Consider the following 21,158-nt stretch of genomic DNA (forward strand, 5'->3'; position numbering starts at 1 on the left):
TATTTGTCCTTTTGCTAGAAACTATTCTTCTGTCCCTCTTGGAGGCTGTGTTCAGGCCTTAATTATTATAATACAACACCCATTGCATGCAGCATGTCCACTGCTATATTATAATACCACTGTAGTAGAATGATTATACTGAAGTTTTTCCTTTTGTTTCCTCCATTAAGTTGTAGTTAGAAACAGCTTCCCCCTGCCCCCCCCAAGCCAGCTAGCCACCATCAGAATTAAAATTAAAGCATGATCAATGAGCCATATGTTACCATACAATTGCTAGAACAGGTGTTCAACTTGAATGACCACATCCCTGCCATCAGGATGAGTGAGGGCTCTTGCTTCCCATGCATACAGATGGCCTCAGTCACTTTTCCTAAGCTAAGCTTGTTAGACTTGCTCAACAATTTCCAACTCCAGTCTATAAGTCTACCACTGGTATTTCTCCACTGACTTTAGTAAGCAGTTATATCACCCATGAGTACTTATTTCCAAAAATACATTTTTCCAAGGCTTAGACACAAGTTATTGCATCAATAATTACTTTTATTTAGAAAAAGCTCTCATGCTAAACAAAACCAAGATTACATATAAACCTATCTGATTTTTCAGTTCAGAATTTAGATCAGCATTACTAAAATGCTTTTATCATATTAAAAAATAACATTTATAAACAATAACATACAAGGACTGCAGTATTTCTAAGAACTGCCACAAAATTTAACCAAAAGGTCTGAGGCTCTTTAAACTGGACAATCATAAATATGGATTTCTTGGTCATCTCCAACAGATACAATTTTGGAACCACTTCCATTGTATTTCACTCCCCAAACCTGCAAAATAGGATAGGCAAAAGGTTATGGAGGAGACTGAGAAGAAAAAGCAGTATGTTTTTATGTCTTTGTAGCAAGTAGGTCATATTTATTAACAGCAACAAGCAGAAGAGGGAGGATTACTTGAAGTTACACTATTAACAGTTGGTTCCAGATTAAAGGCTCCCACTTCAGCAGCAGATGAGATTGATGAACTACAGTAAAACACTGCCATCTAGTTGCCAGACAAGTTCGTGCATTCTGCTTCTATGGACAACAGCATTGTTGGAGTATTCTTAGATTGCATCATCTGAAATGCACTTGCCCAGGATTGCATATAATCAACCATTTTCACTCTTACCTACCCTGTTTTCATTTCTGAAAATAGTGTTTCACAATGCTTTTAGGAAAGCAAAAGAGGAAATAGTTTTCATGCAGACTGAAAAAAGGCATATCACGACAGACTGAAGGATGACTATGGTTATCCTTGGGCTAATTAGGTTTTGCACTGGTACATAGATGGCTCTGATAAAAAAATTCAGATCAGTCCTGTGACTTAAACATATGGCAGCTATATAAACCCTTAAATGACCCCCATCACCAAGACAACATCAAGAGGAATAAAGGCTGTATTAACATGAGATTGCAAAACTATAAGAGCATGTTTGGGGGAATCTCATGCACTGTTTTGCATTAGTACTCCTAAAGACCAGCCTTACAAAGGGTGACACACCTCTGCCTCCCACAAATTCATGAGAATACAGACAACTCCTAAAACAACACTGGAAATCCAACTCTGCTTGATACTTCAGTATCAAAACCCCCACAGCTGAAGATAACTGAAAAGAAGGTTACCAGCACACAAGAACCAGGGAAGAAAGAGCCTGAATAAAATCAGAAATAATTTGCTGTGCTAAGTCTGTCCCTCCAATACATTAAAAAAATAAACAAAATAGAACAATATTATTTAACACCTTAAATTTGGAAAGCAATTAACATGGCAGGCAACCAATTTCCTCTTTCCTCAAAGGTCACTACCATTCAGCAAAAATAAAATAGGGGAGTGCAGACATTTAAAGAATAAAGTGTCCCAAGTTTCAAAGAGGCTTTCAAGTATCTTTCTAAATAGCTCAGTCCTTTTAAAAAAATATTTCCGCCCTTACACATGCACACACTGTGCATATGACAAGAGTAAACAAGACTATCGACAAAAATTAGGAATACAGGCTAGTAAGAATCCCTTTGACCACTCAGGATCGCCCTTGTTTGGACCTGTAGAAATGGATTACTTGGAAGAGATCAACATGCGCTCTTGGAATATTAATTCAATATTAAGTACCTAATAATTACTAACAACTTCTAGGATGTTATTGTAGCAGGCTGAAGTCCAACCCCAAAGCTATAGCACTAATTTTAAGCACAAATGCGCACAATTGAACAACTTAAGTTTTCATGCTAATAGTGATACAGGTAATGCAACAGCAGACATGACAATTTTAAGTTGGTGATATACCTGATCTTGATGGTCAAAGAAAGTGTGAACACAGGTTCTTGTTCCAGCATCCCAAACTTTTACACTTTTATCAGATGAACTGAAAAAAAATATTATTGATCAATATCTAAATAGATTAACTATAGTTCAGAGGTTAAAGATCCCATACTGCACACAGGAGACCCTCTTTCACCCATCAAATATAGGGATAAAGCAGCAAAGGAGTGCATCTTTAACTAGATTCCAGTTACACTTAAAATACATTTACTGTTTCAATATCTGCAACATGAAATAAATGAGGACTCCAGTTTTAGCCAGAAAATTCTCTGATGTGAGTTCTCCTGTTACATATAGTAGGTCCCCCAACTGCCTGGGCTATTTTAGGAGTTAACAACAGTAAAGTTTTTCTAGATTCACACATACTACTACATTAGGTTGTATTTGTTAATTTAACAGCACTTTTTCAGATACTTAGAATCAAGATTACCCCTTCTCTTAGGTTAAGATGTCCTCCACTTGCAGGAACTACACTGCAGTGGGATGACTTACACTACAAAATACTAGTCACTACAAATTGTATCACATTACAGGTTGGCTTTTGTCTTTTAGCACAGTGTAATATATGCTATTCCATTACAGATTCCATCACAATTTGTACACATTTACTTATCCATCTCCCATTATAAATAGGAAATTAAATTTATTTTTTAAGTATGTGTAAACAAGTTTAAATCCTCAGTACCTGGAAACAAAATGGGTATCATCAGGACAAAATGCTACATTTAATACCCAGGATCCATGACCACTTAATGTGCCAGCCAAGTTTGCATGTTGTCTGTGAAAAAAACAAAGTTTAGAAGACAGAGTTCTAACATTAACATTTGGTTTGTGAATCCCAGGGAAAAAGTAACAGAAATAAACTGTAGTTAGTGTAGTCAAGAATGGTCGGAAGGTCACAGAAGGTGACTTCTGGACATTTGTTCATCCAAGCTGACTCCTCTTTTTGCAGTAGATTCTATCTTTCCACTTCAAATAGTTAACATAAAAAGAGGTGACTAAAGAGATACCTAGATGCACAAAGCAGTTTGACCTGAAGACTTTCATGAAGAAGGGACAGTAATGCAGGTTTAAGGGAGTGAAAATCACTGAAGCAGTGTTTTTTTTCCCCCCTTGGTCCTCTGAGTTTCAGCACAGTGCAAGAGAAACAGGTTGTGAACAAAAACATATCTTGGGTACATAACAGATGTTTAAGATGAGTAAACACGAACACTCAGGGCAGATACGTAAAATAATTAGCCTGTTGCCTACAGAGTCAATTATGAGGAAAGTCCTCAGTTTTCAAGTTAAGGCTGTTGAGACACATACGCACTTTAAAAAAGAAAATCTATAGGATTTCATATTTTATCATTTAAACTAAAATGATTTATTAGATAGAACTACTAAAGCTGAAGGGAATTACAGAGAGCAGTTTTGATACGTTTGTTACAATAACAGCCTCTCTGAATAGTTTTCCTGTTGCGTGTCTTGCAAAATGACAACTTACACATCGTAGATCTTGATATAGCCGTCATCTGAAGCAGTTACAAGTAACTGAGAGTCTGGAGAAAACGTCAGTGAACGAATAGGCATCGCATGACCTGAAAATCAAAATTATATATGGCTTAGAACGCAGCCATTTCTGTTACTAATGACAGTGCTAAAGAGTTACATCAGAACTGCACTCCCTGTTGAAAAAAAGCAATCTTCAGCTAAAGAGTCTTTCTCTCTGTGCCTCTACAGGCTTCTTCACACAACTTACAACCCAAGCTTACAGTAACCTTGATGCTAAGGTATGTCAACTGCAGCACAAGAGTATCCTATTTTTTCAGCTGTGTGTCCTAATTAGAACTCATGTAGGGAAATATGACAATTTTCTGGTATCATAGTGCTTTCTAATATGATTGACATCATATTTTCTGGTATGATTTCATAACGTTTTAAGTTGCAGGGGTCTTTTAATTACATTACAGAACTGGAGAGAAACTGCATAAACATTAAAAGCATGTTTATCTGTTAGAAAAATGCAAGTTTTTTATGACATAAGATGTTCAGTTCTTTTCTAGTAACAGGAATGAGTTCCTATAAATCTGATTCCACAGTGACAAGAAAAATAAGATGTGGCAGCACAGATTCGGCTTAGCTTCATTCACTTGTACTGCACTGCAATACAAGAGTGAATTGCAATTTAAGAATTTAGTTCAGCATTACTGGCTATATCTGTTAAGGTAGGCATTCATGATACAAGCCCAAATTTACTGTTTGCCTCTAATATTTTAAGTATTAGAGCATGCTAAGTAAATAACTGAATATTGTCTAATGGACAGAAACATCAACTCATTTATGCCATCGCTGTTACATCTTATTCTGACTTCTGTTACACACTTTAATTTTGTTCAGGAATGAAGTCAGAACTTGAGTATTGCAAATACGCAAACCATTACCTTCTAGCGTATGCAGAAGTTTTCCGGTTGCAATATCAAAAATATTGATAATGCCATCTATTGCTCCACTGGCTAAATACTTTCCATCTGGACTCTGTAATAAGACACACAAAATACACATTTAGCAACTGTTTGAATTTATGATTTATGTTAGGTACCACCCCACACACAGACACACACTTTCTTGGCAACTTGTCACAAACATGATCTATGTAAGATACTTGGGCTCCAAAAATCCTGTACAGTTAAGCTTGCTTATTCACAATACGTGAATAACCAAGATCAAAGTATATTTTCCATATACTCACTGGGGAATGTCATGCAGTTTGAATTTGCAACTGTCAAAGCATGTAGAGACAGACTGATGGATGGGAAGAAAAAAACTGATTTACAACATATTACAACAATAGCAATTCCATGTAAGAGATCATCAGTTGCGCTTCTTACATATGCAATGCTAAGGATGAACTTTCCTCTAGTGTCCAGAGAATATTCTTTTTTTCCAGTTTCAACGCCAAAAATATTTACTTTTCCCACATGACTTCCTGTTGCAAGGTACTGGGAATCAGGTGAAAAAGCAAGAGACCAAGCATCAACTATATTAAAAAGAAAAACTCAGTTAGTTGAATATTTTTTCTAGTTCTCAGCCAATAACGGCAGTTCTGTATGCATCTGTTTAGACATTTAAGGCAACACTAACAGCTAGCAAAGTGCAAAAGATGCAGGAGGAACATGCAGATACAGGGTTGCAACATGGATCAACATTCCTTGCAATTTAATTACAGAAAAAAACTTTTTAGAGTAGTGTAATGGATTTATCTAGCACTACGTAATTTACAGATTTTTCTATATGCTTAGTACTAATTATCTAGAAGACTGCAAAATTGTTCTTAAAATTGAGGATTGTCAGTGGACTAATGAAGTATTTTGAGTAAGGTTTTAGGCCCTGAATTCCAGCTTGGAGGATACAATGTTGATCTAGACTTCAGCTTTACTTTATTTTGACTTGCTCCCTCATGCTTGGATGTACTGCATAAATGAGTATCGCATACACAGCTCCAGTTCAGTGCAAATACAATTAGAAAGAATTAGCAAGCTCAGACTTTCTTTGTAAATCTAAGTATGTGTTTGAGTCATTTTTTTAAAATATCATTATATCTATACATCCGTAATAGCAAGCTGGTTTCAATTCTGCTTTATGTATCTAGGAAAATGTAACTCTAAGTGTATCTAAGAATGCGCAAATAGTGCAAACAAACAGATGTAAAACTGGCTGATACTACTTTATCTTTAGTGGATAAAATCACCAACATTAAAATTGCAAACTTGGGATAAAGATTACAATATTAAAAAAAGTCCTAGTCATCTCATACACTTACCCTCAATAGTAAATACAGTACAGTATATAATTAGGGTGCACCTGTTACACATAGACAGCTTAACACTGCTATCTTACCAGGACCAGCATCTATTGACTTGATCTGTTTGCCGGTTTCTAAATCCCAAAGGCGAATATGGGCATCTAGGGAGCTGGATGCTGCAATGGAACCTGTATGGCTGATATCCACAGATACCACGCCCAGCTGGTGACCCTCTAAAGTCCATTGTAGATCCAATTTTTCATCATTCCTTTTGATGAAGGGAAATAAAAGCCTGGTTAGGAATAGCTGGGGGTACTTAACCTACCTCCAAACTCAGACAAAACAAACATGATAACCTGCAATTCTCCATTTCGCTCAGTGAGAGAGGAATCTAACTAGCCATGAAAAGTGAAGATAGCTATACACAAATTGTCTGTGTACTTAAGGAAATGAAACAACAAATCAATTGTTTACCATATTTCCACAAATCATATGCTTCATTTTAAGTCTGTGAATAGTCCCACTGAAATCTCCATTACACAGCGGTAATGGATACTTACATAACAGACTTAATTTGCCAGCACAGCATGAAATACAATGACTAACATTTTTATAATATCACAGCAGAGCTACTCATGTACTTAAAGTGAAGTACATGTTTAACATTGCTTCCGTAAAGAGAGAGAACAATTTCTTTGCAACAGCACACTTCAGTGTTACTTGTATGAGGATCTTTACCAAAAAGGGGGAGAAAAAAAAAGTCACATTTCCTTTTTTACACTATTCTCACTATTCCTTTTACAGTACACACAGCCTCAATGCGAGTCTCGTAAGAAGTTGCATTTCTAATTCTCTGACTTAGAAACACATCAAGTTATACCATTCTCTGGCAAAAGACATGTAAGACTTCATATGTATTTTCAAAAGGGTTTGTGTTCCTTGAAAATTAAAGCACATCAGAATGCGGCCACTCCAACAGAAAGCACGCACTAGTGAAAACAAGCTTGCTCAAGAGAACAGTTGTGTGTGTCACGCTACCCCTTTCCCAATACATAACTACTAATGTCCTTGTGGACTATGGAAATTCAAGACTGCTATATCTCCAATACTGACTGTTTCCAAGGGTTAAAACTGGTTTATCTGTTCAGTGCTGAACACTGCACTTACCACTTCCAGACCTTCACTAGATCGTCCAAAGAACCAGAGATCACCGTTTCGGAACCATCTTTTTTATTCTTTCCCCAGGCAACTGACCAGATGGCATCATCATGAGCTAAAAGAGAGTGCAAGCATTGAAGTTAAAACTTAGATAGTTTCTTTTGATGGGAGGCAACTACCAGTTTTTACTTCCTGCTATAGGTAGAAGACCTACGTAATATTCAAAGCAGATAGAACAATGCTATCTTGACATGACAGAGCTATAGGCCTAAAGCAAAAACATAGAGGGGCTGTGACTAGAATTGCTAAGCACATACAGTAGCAGTATTCTGCAAATGAAAACCTCCAAATGAACATAGAAATGACATAGAAAAACCATTCCAATGCAGAATGCTTTTCTATTATCAGTCTTATTATTATCAGTCTTCTATTATCAGTATCTATATTTTAGCCTAACCAACAAGGTTCCAAATAAACAATTGTAATACATCTCCACTGTCTAGTTTACAACTAAGCTGGCTTTCTGAACTTTGCCTATGGCAAGTCCCAGCTCATTTCTGTCTTGTAATCTTAAGCATTTTCTGATCATTTTATTTCCTCATACCCTAAATAAAGCAAACTTAAACATAGGCTAACCAGCAGCTATTACTCATATTGATTAATCTCTTACTCATACTATCACCTTATTCTCTCTCTTACAGCTGTTCTATACTACTACTTCATATGCTGTCTTGTTAAGTAGCTTTGTCTTATAAGTAGCTCAGTGGCCCTTAGGCCTACTAAAAGAGCTAAGATTAAATTATAAGTCCGCAAATACAATGAAGTAGCTAATGAGGACACCAGAACCATCCTGAAAGACAGACTTTAAACACTTTTAGAGCTCAGGTTTTTACGGCATTTAATCCCAACAGGAAGCTCTATCACATCTTGAAGTACTTCATTAAAAAATAAAAACACCCCCTTTTCCCCAGAAAAAGGGAAGATTAAGAGCGCAAAATTTAAATTATACTAGGAAGTTAGTCATTTGTGTCATTTTACTATCTTAAAATCGCTAGTGCAAACATCTGCACTGTATCTATAATTATACTCTTTTAAGGAAGGAAGCTTTAGAGCATCTGTAGCTGGACTTACCAGTCAGAAAAACACGCAGGTTCAGGCATAAGTCCATAGCATATGCAGCAGCAAGAACCCATTACCCTAGTCACAGTACCTAGCACAATGAAACAGGGGACTGAACTTGACTTTTCCCAAGAAAAAACAATTTAGGTATATGTGAGAATCTAATCTCCAAAAAGGTCACCTAGGTTTTGGTAACGGTAAAATTGCCAATTGCAATGTTGGCAATAGAGGCCTTGCTCTTTGGGCCTACCGCTGCTCTGGGAGCCGTGTCACCTATTTCATTGCTTCAAAACACATGAACTGTGAACCTCTTCGCCAAAGTTATTATTGAAAAACAGCATACGTATTCTGAAGTTATTCAGATTCACATTCAATAGAAACATAACCCAGGAGGTGTCATAAATACATCTGCCATTATCAATTTTACACCATCCAAGGAAGCCAGGACTATTTACAACATGTGTCTTCTCACCTTGCTCTTGCTTGAAGAGAATACCGTACTGGAAAGAAAAAATAATTAGTATTATGCATGAGTAGCCTAAAAATCATCGAACTGGTGCTTGGCTTAATCAGCACCACGTTTTTGTTTACCTGCGTGGTCATATCGGTATGGAAGCAGCCTTAACGGGAACGCCCTGGAAGGAGAAAACCCAGCCGGCTCAGACAGAAGGCCTGAAGGAAAAACCACCCCCGCTCGCACTGCGAGAGCTGCCCGCCAAGCCCCCGGCCCGCCACCGCCCCTCGCCCTCCCCGCGGCGGCGCGGCGCGGCCCGCCCGTACCGGCCGCGGCGCCTCCCTCCTCCCCGCCGCCGCCGTCGCGCTGTGATGACGACCTCTACCAGCGAGACGCCGCAAGAGCGCCTCACTCTCCGGCCCGTCTCCCCGCCGCGACCATAGAGAGAGCGTCTCCGGCGCAGCGCTCCCTACCTCCGCCGTGTGGCGAAGGAGGCTCCCTCCGTCCTAACGGTCCCATCGGCCGTAACGGTCCTAAGGGCCGCGGCGGCGGCGCGCGCCCAGCTCCCGCAGCCCGCCGCTGAGCCGCGAGCAGCGCCGCGGGCACCGGCAGCCTCCCGCCGCCGCCGCTGTCGCCCCGCGAGCCCCGTGGCGGCGGCAGCCCCCGGCCGCGGTGCCCTGGGCTGCCTGACCGCTCGGCCAGGCCCGCCACGTCGCTGCTTCTGCCTCAGGACGTCAGTGAGAGCTGGGCTGCTGCGGGCGCCGCTTCAGCTGCTCGTTTCCGGTTGTACCTGTTCCCAGGGCTTCGTCGCAGTTCATAGCGAACTCCTCGGGGCGAAGGACTAGCCACTGCGGCTGCAGTTGTCCAAAAGCTGTTAGCGTCCTTTGGTTTCCGGATAATGGTAATACCCTTTGATGTCTTGACGGCAGAAATAGTTTAAACTGCAGAAAGCCTGAAGGACTGAGAAGGCTTTGCAGTCTGCCGCCTCAGCGGGTCCTGACTGAAAACCGCAACCGGCTGCCTCTTGCCAAAGGTGCGGGCGAGGAACGGCCACCAGGCAGGGAAGGTTGAGCCCTGGGGTTGCTTCCTACCCTGGGCTGTTGGGCCGCTTTCTCTGTAAACAGCTTGCTCCCAAGGGCCCTGGAGTTGCAGTGGAAGCTGAGAGTTACTGCCCATTCCTCCAGCCAGAGCGCTGAAGGCTTCTTTAACTTGACTGGAGTGAAAGGAAGGTTCCCTACTAATCATCTGTTTAAAAAAAAGGTATGACTTTTTTTTCTAGGAAGCTTAGTTTTTCCAAGTGGCATTCACTGCCTCTGCTTGAGTTAGAACTGGAAAATTTTTCAGAACTGAAGCTCAGGCAAACAAATCAGATTTGCTAAATTAATTTAAATTAAAGATCACAGCTTTTAATCAGCCTTTATGTGTACACAAAGCTCATTGAAATCAATAGAGTTTGTCTGAGTAAGCCAAGTAACAAAAACCCAGGAATTCTGAATGTGTCTTAACACAGTGCTGCAGTAAAGAATGTAAATCTGGGTAAAACTCTTGCATGTAATTGCAGAATCCTTAGTTCTCTGATTATTTAGATTGAGCTTTGAGAGGCTTTTAAGGCATACTGCTTTAATATACTGAATTTCAAAAATGCTCATTTTCTGCCCAGTGATGATGGGTAAGCATTATTACAAAAGTTAGAGAAATGATTGTATTTCTATTTCTTACCAGGATTCTCCTACAAATAATTCCTCTTAAATCTCTAGTTAAAATATACTACTTTCACCTTTTGTTCAAATCACCAGGATTGGGTTTTGCAATTGTGTATACAGAATTGTAATATAATCTTGGAGAGTCACAAGTGTTTCTAATCCTTCCAGAGTTTTCACATCATGCAAAGTTCTCCCATGCACTGGTATTTACTTTGCACACAGGACACCTAGATCTTCATGGAAAATAATTGTTATTGTTCTCCTGTGTGTGCAGGGTGAGACTGTGGGTTATTTCCTACATCTTTTGTGACACGAACCTGTGTTTGTTAGAGTGAAAGCTGATTAGATGCTGCTTTGGTGCATCGAGGGGGATGCTCTGGAGCAAAGCATGCCATGTGTTTGATTTGTAGATAAACTGTCTCCTTGGAGTGGTTATTGAGAGCATGTTTCTGTGTGTCTGTCCTTGTTCTGGAGCGCTACATTCTTTGTATCTATGTGGGTATTTCAACTCCAATCAGAATAATACTTTATGAATGTACATGTGTTTCAATGTCAGTTTTTAAAATGATGTTACAAGTGAAAAACCTGATGTATTTAAAAGTATTGCAATCACACTGATATTGCGGTAGCATATAGAAGTGGTCTAGGTGAAGACTTTTCTTTGCCGTGCCATACAAACATCACAAAAGGCAATCCCCAGCCAAGAGCTCGGTTGCAGAGGGCAAATAGAGAGCAAAGAACAAAATAATAGGGTAAGTGCCATTGTACCCAGCCTTTGCAATCATAGTTCAGGATCAGCATTCACAATTCAACACCTGCTCAGCCTGTCTCAGAAGCAAAAGCCTTGATTTGTTAAGGTCTTGAAGACACCTGAGGCCTCCATAAAACAGTAAGGCTAAATAATTAGGAGCTTCAGCTCTGCAGTTAAGTGAACACAACAGCATTCAAATGTCATCACACATGTCAACTCCTTTCTCTCCTCCATACTAAATAATAATCTACTAGCTGGGTTTGAGGAAAATGACAATGTAATTTGAAATTGTGTGCAGTGTGTGTAGAAGTGGGTGTGTGTACAGAGAAGACATGTACACGTGATCCTGCGGTCATCAAGATGGAACAACATGGTCAGTTAAGGAAAGGGTCTCTGACATGGCTGTACCTGCAGAGACTGAACTGGATTCAGTGACAGGTCCCTTCCAGGGCTGGTCTATCAATTTCAGGTTTGATTTTCCATCTTCGGGGTCTGTGTAGGGTCGGTCACAGAAACTGTACCACGTGCAGGTGCTGCAATAACAAAAGGTTACTGAACACAGAGCTTGGTGTCAGCATGCGGATTTATAGCATCTGCCATTGTGGGGCAGCAGCATCAAGATAATCTCCACCTCTCTCTAGTAGCAAAGGCTCAGCCTTCACAGTGAAACATCAACCATTGTGAGTCCTCTGGTCAGAGACTCTGAACAGTTGTGTCAGGAAAGATCCTCTGCTGAAGCTGCCTGATGCAACCGCCTGATGCATTTCCTAGTGCTCCTAGGAAACTGTTAAGGGACTGTGATCCTGGGAATCAATTGGAATGACAGTTATGCTGTTTTCTCATTCATTTCAGGGGTATCTGTTCCCTTCATCAAGCTCCTGGAAGAGAGTTGTACAGAGAATAAGTGTGTTTTCTTTGAAAGTGTTTAGGCACGTATAATGCACCCATCCACTGTATCATATTTGTATCATATTTGTAGTAGAGACAAAAGCAAGAGCCTCAGAAAACCGGAGCCTAATACAGTCTACAGTTCCACTTCTGAAATGAGTCTGGTTGCTCACATGCAGATTTGATAAGCTTTCTGCTTCTCTTTGTTCCTATTTGTTTTTCTCTACTCACTTATTTCTTTACCTTTTTCATTTGCAGTCTCTCCCTTTCTTCCTTTTCCATTCGATTTCATAGGCTCTTACACTGAAAGGTTTGCTTTGATGCTCCCAAGCAGATAAATTTGGATGTGGAGTCAAGTATAAACTTTCCTGAAGTTCACAAAGGTTCAAACCAAGGTTTTTGCTTTGCAGCAGTCTCTTGTCTTATTTTTCACAACATCCACTATAAAGACTAAAAGCACTGCATATTCCAGGTGATGGCACCACACCCAGCCATCAGACTTTACAGGATATAGAATTGAAACTGTTCTCACATCTTTAGTCCAAGTGCTGTCCAAAACAGGAAAATGATATAATAGAAAAGCTGTTCTTCAAGAATCTGAAACCAAGTCCAAATATTAATGACACATACTTGCCCTGTGAGTTAAGGAAGGATCATCATCCCATTTCACAGATGGGTGAAATCTGAAGCTTAAGGAGGAAATGTGACCAATTTAGTCAGTGGCAGATCAACGAATGGAACCTGTTTCTCAGCCTCTTGGGCTATGCTCTAATTCAGTGGGGGACTTAAGCATTGGCATTGCTTTAAGCTTACACTTAAATATTGAATTGCTTCTCTAGGCAGGAAGCAAGCCCTTCTATGTATTCAATTAACAAGCAGTGAAAAATTCTTGGGATAGACAGAAATGGAAAAGAAAATCAAAACTGCCAGAGACTGAACCTAATGGGAATGAAAATAATACTTAGCGCTTGCAGGAATAAAGTTTTCTCTGGCACTCTGCAGGTCCACTCCAAGGTGTCTTTGTGGGGTACTGGTCAGAGGAAAGTTTGGCCTGGGGAACCCTTTCCATCAGAGTGGATGAAGTGGGCAGTGAGATCAGAGTGAATGAACAGCTTATTCTCCAAAGAAAATAAGAAAATAAAACACTTTAATTAAACAAATAAATCCTAAAAACTAGACTCCCTCCTCCGTGGAAGCAACCTCATCCCCACCGTAGCCTGCGGAGAAGCCAAAATGGTCAGACATAGTTACAGGCCTTTGATCTTCTGTTTATGGCATTTATAGACCAAGGGGAACCTTTCAGAGCAAAACTGCTTTGGAAGGAATCAAAACAAAGCAAAGAACATTGTTCCTCTTTGTGGGAGACTTTCCAGCAATTGGTCTGTGCTCAGCGATAACTGAACCCAGGAATTGTTCTCACCCTGTCTTCTCTTTCTCCTTGAAGAAGGATTTCAGTTCTTCTCTTCCCTCAATTACTTTTTTCATTTAATCAGAGTTATTATTTTTTATTGTTGATTTTGTTCTCTCTTGTGGCTTCTCTTTTTTATGTGGGGAGAGGTGGATCAGAGAGAGTTTCTTAGACTTTCTTATGAGCCTAGAATGTTGAATGACTATATAAAATGCAAGTACGATAAAAAAAACATCTGGTGCTCATTTACTGGAATTGGAATAAGGCACTTTAAAATGTCATGCATGTGGCTGGGACTTGCTTTTAGAAGGCACAAAGTTTCAACTCATACATCAAAACTAGCAGTAAAACTTTTCTCTCCAGTGTGATGAATCTCACATGTTTTACCAGAATTTATATATGTCCTTTGCTGTTGTGGTTTCAGATATATATGACAATCGGTGAGGACCTAGTTTATGACCTTACACACCAAAACTGAAGTCCTGTAATATTTGAGTGCTAGGAAACCTTTGGCAGTCATTTAATAATAGACTGTTTAGTTCTGAGCAACCAAATAATGATCACATATTCTAAGCAACTATTTTAGGACTGTGTCTTTTTTAGTTTGGTATCCATGTCTGATTCTGCAGATTTTCATGTGTGCATGCTCTAACACGTATGTATTGGTAGACTTTTCTATGCCAAACATCACCCAAGTACCTAGTTAATCCACAAGTATCAATGAATGTCTGCAGTCAACACCACTATAAAGTAACATACCGTTTTCACCATGGTAGAGTACGAAGGCATCGGGGATCTTATGCATTTTTTTTACCCAGAATGCTAGTTCTTCTGCTTGCATCTGGGTCATGTGAAGTTATGAGGGACAGTGGCAAGGAAGACAAGAGAAAACATCTTTTTTCTGATCTCTGCAGACAAACGTTTGAACGGGACACTGGATTGGGGGACAGGGAGAAGGGAAAGAGTTTCCTCCAGCTACTGTGGGACACTCTGCCTGACCAAGCTGCTCACAACTCACTAATGGTGGAATGAAGGCAAAATTATTCCAATTTCTGGATATGTTATTTGCCCCTGTGTAAGCACGTTACTAGTTTTATGCTACTTAGGGATTCTCTTTATAAAGTGACAAACTGGTTAGCTGCTTAAATTGGCCTTTAGCCTACTTTTTGCTAGAGTAGGTGACCAGAAACTGACCTGATAGTAGGGCATCTTTGTAACTTCAAGGGGCTTTTTGATACAACTTTTACAGGATCAACTTTTGCAGGGTGCAACTCTAGATTTTGAGAATAAATAGTGAGGAAGCTCAGTTAGCACCCTTCATTCATTGGCAGTAGGTGCAAAGAAAGTTTGTAATAATTAGCTCAGACCCTAACAGAAGCCTCTAGTTGTATTTAGTAAGTGTTTGTTCCTATGTATTTTTGTGTCACCATCGAGAATATATTTACATAAATAGACACTTGAATGCTTCAATGCCTAGTATCCATTTGTATGGGTTGCTAGCACGCCAGCTATATGGACACACATTTGGGTCAACCAGCCAATTGCTTTGCCACTTATCTTCATGTCACTGCCCTGCTTTGTTATTGCAGCCTTCAATGCGACTTCTGTCTCCATCAACACTGTCTCATTCATGCTGTTTGCTTTGATGACTTTGCTGGGCAACCTCTTTCGTGTCCTTGTCTCCTTGTGAGAGGGGCTTATTCTTCTTCAGCTTGCTTGTCTGGCTCACAAATCCTTGGGAATTGAATTGACAGTATTAATCTTACACAGGGGAGCTATGCTGGAGGATAAATGCCAGTGCTCTGCATGTTCTGGCTCCCACAGAAGTCAGAGGGAGGAGGACTAAGCATGGCACATCATCAAATATTACATTCAGCTACCTCTGGATGAGATGCTTGAATCAAACCATACGATAAGTTTGTTAAATCTTGTGTCATTTGCTGGCTGTGGAAGCCCATTTTACAGTGGTGATTCAACGTACTATTCCTGCACAGCACAGCTCACGTCTCATTGATTTTACTAGGTCCTGAGCATGTGTTCAAGTGCTCTACTGAATCACTTCCACAAATACCTCATATTACCTGCTGTACACTTTTCCCTGCTGTTGTGATTTCCCATCATGACTGTTTCACTCACATTTGACATTATACCAGTGATGTATGTTTCATACAATGAAAAGAATTCCTGACTTATAACGAGGTGATTGTTTGCCTGTTTTGGACCACCTATGGCTAGTGATGTGTTGGTGAGATAAGCAGAAGCATGCGGTGAGGAAGTCATAGATGTTGTACATGAAGTGATCATCATCCAGATCCCAAGCTTTCTAGGTGAGATACAGAACCAAAAAAAAGCAGAGGTAAAACTCTCCTTTTTCAGTGAACTTCAGATCCACCTCTGTGACTGGAGGATTGTTGCCAACAGCACAAAGCACTGCATTGAAATTTGGACCCTCTGATCCCAAGGCAAGCTTCAGTTCTCTGAGTTTTCCGTGGTAGGAAAACCTATCCTTTAGGAATTGTAACATTTGAGTTAATTTGTGAGATGACACCAGGAACCCTGAACTTTGGATAAGAGATTCTTGAAGTCTGGTAGCTTGGAAATGCCCTCTAAAATGTTAGTGTTCCTCCTGAACGGGACTTGGAAGTTACCAAAACTGGTGGAAAACTCCTGAGGAAAGGCTTTCTTGCAGAGAATGATGGGCTGAAAATGCTAACTGTGCAATTTCCCCTGTGGTGTCTTGGCCCCATTGCACCTGCTCTTTTAAGAGTAGACTTAGAGGTGACTAACGGCGAGGAGCCCCTAAATGTGCTCATCACATGATGTTTGACAAGTGTTAGTGAAGTGGCTTGTGCACTGCACAGGAGTCTGTGCTTTCTGCATTTATCTGAAAGAGAGAATGATGAGTTTATGCAGCTGTACTGAGCTGTATTTGCATTTGTCACCCAGTTAGCTACAGCTCTTAATGCTTCCTAATGGAGGGAAATCATGCACACCATTTCTGTAATGACACCTGGGGAGACCAAAGAGCAAGTCGTCAGAACCATCAGGCCAGAGCTGATCCTGCATGAAAACCGTCACCCACTGGCCCAGAAACTTCTGAGGTAAGGAATGAAGAGTGAGCTTTAAGGCCCTTGCAATTTACCGTGAAATATAGTGAAATATGGTAGGGCAGTAGATCTCATTTACCGGTCTTAATTCATTTGTTGGTTTCTAGCAGGGATTTAGCAGCTTCGTGTTTCAAGTGCTACAGTCACCATACAAATGACTGGGATGTTTCAGATTTGAGTGATGTCACTGGATATAACTAAGGAAAACTGAGCAATAGAGTATGGGAGTGGTACAACTCCATGACTGGTAGTTTTACAGTAAAAGCTGTATTGTAGATTTTTTACCACCAAACAAGGTGGTAGTAAAAATGTTTGAGTGTTGGCCAGCACAGCATTCACCGGTCTAGTGCAAACAGACAAATACAGGTCCAGTTCTTGCCCGCATGAACACAGTCTTAGAAAGCAGAGAACTACAGTTTTGACTCAGTAGCTTGGTATTGAATAAGAGTGGGAACAGAAGTGGTCCTGTTTGAGCTGCCATTATAAATGGGGATTTTATGAGAATGCTCAAAAAGTAGAGGGGTTTATTTTGCTTTTTTGCACAAGTGGAGCAAGTACCTACGAGTGTGCTTAGGTCCTGATCCAGCAGAGAATTTAAGCATACGCTAAGTACGTAAGTACTGAAGTAAAAGCATTTTGAAGCATGATGCTTAAGTATTTTGCTCACTCTGAGCCTTAATAACAAGAGTTGAAGGTAATAAAAGCCATGTCCCATCTCTGTAAAAGTGGTTGTCCAAAGCCTGAAGAATCAGTTTTAAGGAGATTGCTTCAAAGTCTGATGTTTTAGCTAGGCCAGATTTTTCAGTTCCTGAGCTGGGGATGCTCCTAGTGGAGTCTCCATGCATTTTAGCAGAAGATGCTAGGGCTTTGGGGGCCCACTGTGACAAGTGTTACTTGTCAGTGTAAAAGGTGCTCTATCAAGCATCAGAAGAGAATGGGAAATTCGGCTTCATAGCTGGGTGGTCTGAATGTTGGCACATGATCCTCTGCAGCAGTTTTAGATTTTGAAAAGCAGCTTTTCCAACACGTGTTTAGAATTGGAGTAATTTACAATGTGAAGAAAAACGAATGACAGATTTCTAGTGTAAGAATCAAGGACCAGTCATCTCTTGTTCCCATACGCTGTTTCCGGTGCCAGGTTTCGGCTTCTGAGGAACTGAGTAATGCCCAAGAGAAAGTGTTTGCTGGGAGAGTAATGCACAAAAGCTGAAGGGGGCTTAGCAAGGTGAGCTGCAAGGTGACAGACTTTGGAGCTTTCAGTCCTGGGTATCTAGAATCTAGTCATCTTCTTCCCAATCCTGTAAGTGGAGGAGTGATGAACCTGGCTGGCTATTTTTCCTCAGGGCAGCACATGTTGCATGTGTACCCACCTCTCCTCCTGTGCTGCAGTTCTACAAAAGACTTCTATGTAAAGCACAGAAAGTTTCTCTGAATTGCCCCAGATAGCAAGAACCGCTCCTTTTCCAGAGATTTGGAGTTTCTGGATTCATTACATTGTTAATTGAAATATGTTATAGCAACTGATGGTAAGGTGCTAATTTAAAATGATGCAGATCCTAGGTCATGGGTGCCAGTGGATGGTTTTGCCTTAGAAAGATTGATTAAAAGCAAAAGGTTTTGGATTGTCTTCAGTAAGCAATATCTTGAATTTGAGACCTAGATTCCTCCCAAAGCAAATGGATAATATCTTATTGTTAACAGAGTGAACTTGACTGTGAGGATTTTATAGTGCTTAGCTACTTAAAGAAAATCTCATCTCATTGAGTAAAGGAAATCTCCTTTGCTTTGCCATCTTTGCATTGGTGTCTGCCCAAACTGTTTTTGTTGTTGCTGTTTTTTTTTTTTTTAATATGAATTGGGTCACCTTCAAGTTGCACTGCATTTGGGCATGGTAACAAAATCAAATGTGACAGTTCCGCAAGTGTTTGCTGTTTCCAAGAGGGAGGTGCAAAGCAGCAAAGAGAGGCTCTGCCCTTGAAGGAATGAAATCTCTTGGAAAACATAGTCTCAGATCCTTCCAAGTGCTTCAGTGACCAACTTTTCATCGAACTGCTGAAAACCTAATTGGGCTATGTTTTGTTTGGTAGAGCAGATCTGGGAGGCAGTCCACAAGCATAGGGAAAGATGGACAGGGAAATCTGAGATACACACTGAATTAGTGTGGAAGCTACCTTCCTTCCAGGCTGATCTAAACTTTCTCAAACTGCCACAGTGTGAAAGAAGAAGGTATAACAGCCCCAGGCTACTGCCCCTTTCTTTTACCTGCTTCTGTGTGGTGAGGTCTAGCTGGTGCAGTTCACCTAGACCCCTTTGCTGAGGCAAGGGGAGACAGGCTGAGCAGTATGGGCAGACACAGGGCCCCAGGGAACCTGAACTTCAGCATGTTCGGGGGAGAGGAGGGATGGAGGGGAAAGGCAGAGCATGTGCTCCCTGCTACCCATTACACTGCTGCAGTTTGCTTTTCATGAATTGATGCTGCTCCATGCACTGTGGCTGGGGATCCTGATCACCCCTCTTTCTAGAGTCTCCACTAGCACCCTTTTAGGTAATTGCCTAAAAACCAAGGTGAAAAATCCTAGGGTTTGCTAGATAGTTCCGCAGTAAGGCAGTCCAGTCAAGACAACAAATCTTTTGACATCATGCCCAAATCCTTGCAAGAACAGTTATAACCTTTCTTTTTGGAGTTGATATAGTCCCCGCCTCTGATGAAAACAAAATCTTTGTTCCATATTCTGGCACATGAGCCACATAATGAGTTATGATCAGAGACATGTTTGTCTCAGGGTTAAGATGTTTAGAATGTTAATATCTTTGTGGCTCATTCAAACAGAAACACGAGCCTAGATAATTTAATGCTGTAGGCATAATACTTGTGGATTTAGATGCATCTTTCCTTGCAAAATTGTTATAATTAAAAACACAAATATCAGAAGCCCAGGAATGCAAAATTCACATCCAGTTGCATGCTGTAAGAGGTCCCTATTGCTTTATATGTGATAATTAATTCATGTGGAGTATAAAAAGATTTACACCACAAGAATAAGCATTGCAGAAAATCAGGCTCTAAACACATAGCTGAGCTACAGAAGAAAGAACAAACTTGAGGATTCAGCACTAACCCAATGACTCCATCCTAGCAGACGGCTGCATGTTTCTCTGCTGAGAACCAGAGAAAAGAATCTCCATCTCTTTGTGTGTGATAAAAGCAAATGTCACTTTGGTGTTTCTGACTCCCTGTTGTTTCAAAGAAAATACATTCTGCATGCAGATATAGTTGTTCAGTTCTACTTGAAGGTAGAACTGACCTTGTAAAAAGAGTAACAGCTTATAATTATTAGAGTATACTTGTTGTAGTAAATCCTTCTCCTCTCATTCTCACTCATCTTACGTTATTTCTGAGTAATGTCATTTCCTCATGCAATTTCATTTGGAATCACTGTGCTCTAATATCTCCTAGGTCTACCTTTCTTCATAAAGGCCTCACAGTTGGCTGAAGTTCAACCTAGCTAAAAAGAGCTTATTATCTTCCCTATACCCTGTCCCCCATCCTCCTGCCATATGTACATTTTTTGGTATTCTTTCCCAGTCGCTGAGGAAAACACCATTGTTCAGTGTGTTACTCAGGTCTCTTTCTCAGACCTGGCCTTCACTTTTGACTTGCCCCTTTTCTACATTATTACACAACATCTGTCTCTAGAGATTGTAGCTTCTTTCTCCATAACATCTCTAAGGTGTGACAGCTACAGGACTAAAACTTTCATCCTGGGTCTTGAGTCTCTGCTGTTACAATATTCTTACAATACTCTGCCTTGATGGCTCACATTGCTCCCTCCAGAACGCTGGTGCTCTAACCATTCTCCTGACTCATCTGCACAGTCTCACTTGTTCTCCCTTCTTTATCACGTTAAACGTAAGCTACTTGTCTTCACTCTCAAGCCCATTCATAGCTAGGAGCTCTGGCCCTCTTATCGTCTGTCACTCAGTGTAATAGGTTCTGCAATAATAATGATAGCAATTGTGGGCTGCAGTTTGCTTCTCTTTTTCACATGCAATAGTATATTACTCTCGGAGTAGCCTGTTTGGTTTCAATGGGCATACGTGAGAGATTGCATACAACCCCTTCTGAGCAAGGGTAGGAAAATCTGTTCTGAATTATTATTATACAAAAAATAATCTCCAGATGAAATCATTGGACTGGTTTCAAAATCAGTATCCTCTGATATAGTAAAGTAACAAGAACAGATGTATCAACACGTTAACATGCATTACAAACGAAGTAAATAGATGCCAGTGGATAAACCCCTTGACTGCTGTAACATCCATCAGCTCCTGTTTTGTAGTAACTGGAGTAAGAAAACTATGGATAACTAACATAAATAAGCTCAGATATAATGAGAACTACAGTTTTGCACCATTAGCTTTTTAGAAAGC

At 40.4% G+C, this 21,158-nt stretch overlaps 1 protein-coding gene and 1 long non-coding RNA gene across 5 annotated transcripts in view; one reads left to right on the plus strand and one right to left on the minus strand.

Annotated features, from left to right (window-relative positions):
* Positions 1-522: 522 nt before the first annotated feature.
* Positions 523-9,746, minus strand: SKIC8 (SKI8 subunit of superkiller complex). 4 transcript variants are annotated; one of them, XM_013957108.2, is made up of 11 exons: positions 9,661-9,746; positions 9,008-9,051; positions 8,889-8,916; positions 7,307-7,412; positions 6,235-6,407; positions 5,226-5,374; positions 4,779-4,872; positions 3,842-3,935; positions 3,041-3,133; positions 2,320-2,398; positions 523-827 (listed from the first exon to the last, which is right to left on the minus strand). In XM_013957108.2, exons 2-11 carry the CDS (start codon positions 9,017-9,019, stop codon positions 738-740), a joined length of 918 nt encoding a protein of 305 aa, XP_013812562.1. In that variant the 5' UTR covers positions 9,020-9,051; positions 9,661-9,746; the 3' UTR covers positions 523-737. The 4 variants fall into 4 exon arrangements, with proteins under 4 accessions (XP_013812562.1, XP_013812563.1, XP_067161957.1 ...); XM_013957109.2 differs by lacking the exon at positions 9,661-9,746 and adding an exon at positions 9,344-9,412; XM_067305856.1 differs by lacking the exon at positions 9,661-9,746 and adding an exon at positions 9,197-9,243.
* Positions 9,747-9,888: 142 nt separating this feature from the next.
* The window catches only part of LOC106496468 (uncharacterized), a 47,278-nt gene continuing 36,008 nt past the window's right edge, over positions 9,889-21,158 (plus strand). Inside the window, exon 1 of the long non-coding RNA XR_001294611.2 lies at positions 9,889-10,130. This is a non-coding gene — a long non-coding RNA (uncharacterized lncRNA). The remainder of the gene's footprint in view (positions 10,131-21,158) is intronic.

Source organism: Apteryx mantelli, chromosome 15 (assembly GCF_036417845.1).
Source record: "Apteryx mantelli isolate bAptMan1 chromosome 15, bAptMan1.hap1, whole genome shotgun sequence".
NCBI lineage: Eukaryota > Metazoa > Chordata > Aves > Apterygiformes > Apterygidae > Apteryx > Apteryx mantelli.

What these genes read in the sequence shown, in the direction of transcription:
- SKIC8 (XM_013957108.2), bottom strand. An exon ending in TCTCTTCAAGCAAGAGCAAG is followed by an intron (nt 7,413 to 8,888) that starts GTGAGAAGACAC and finishes ACTCTCTTTTAG; the next exon opens with CTCATGATGATGCCATCTGG. An exon ending in TCTTTGACCATCAAGATCAG is followed by an intron (nt 828 to 2,319) that starts GTATATCACCAA and finishes CCTATTTTGCAG; the next exon opens with GTTTGGGGAGTGAAATACAA.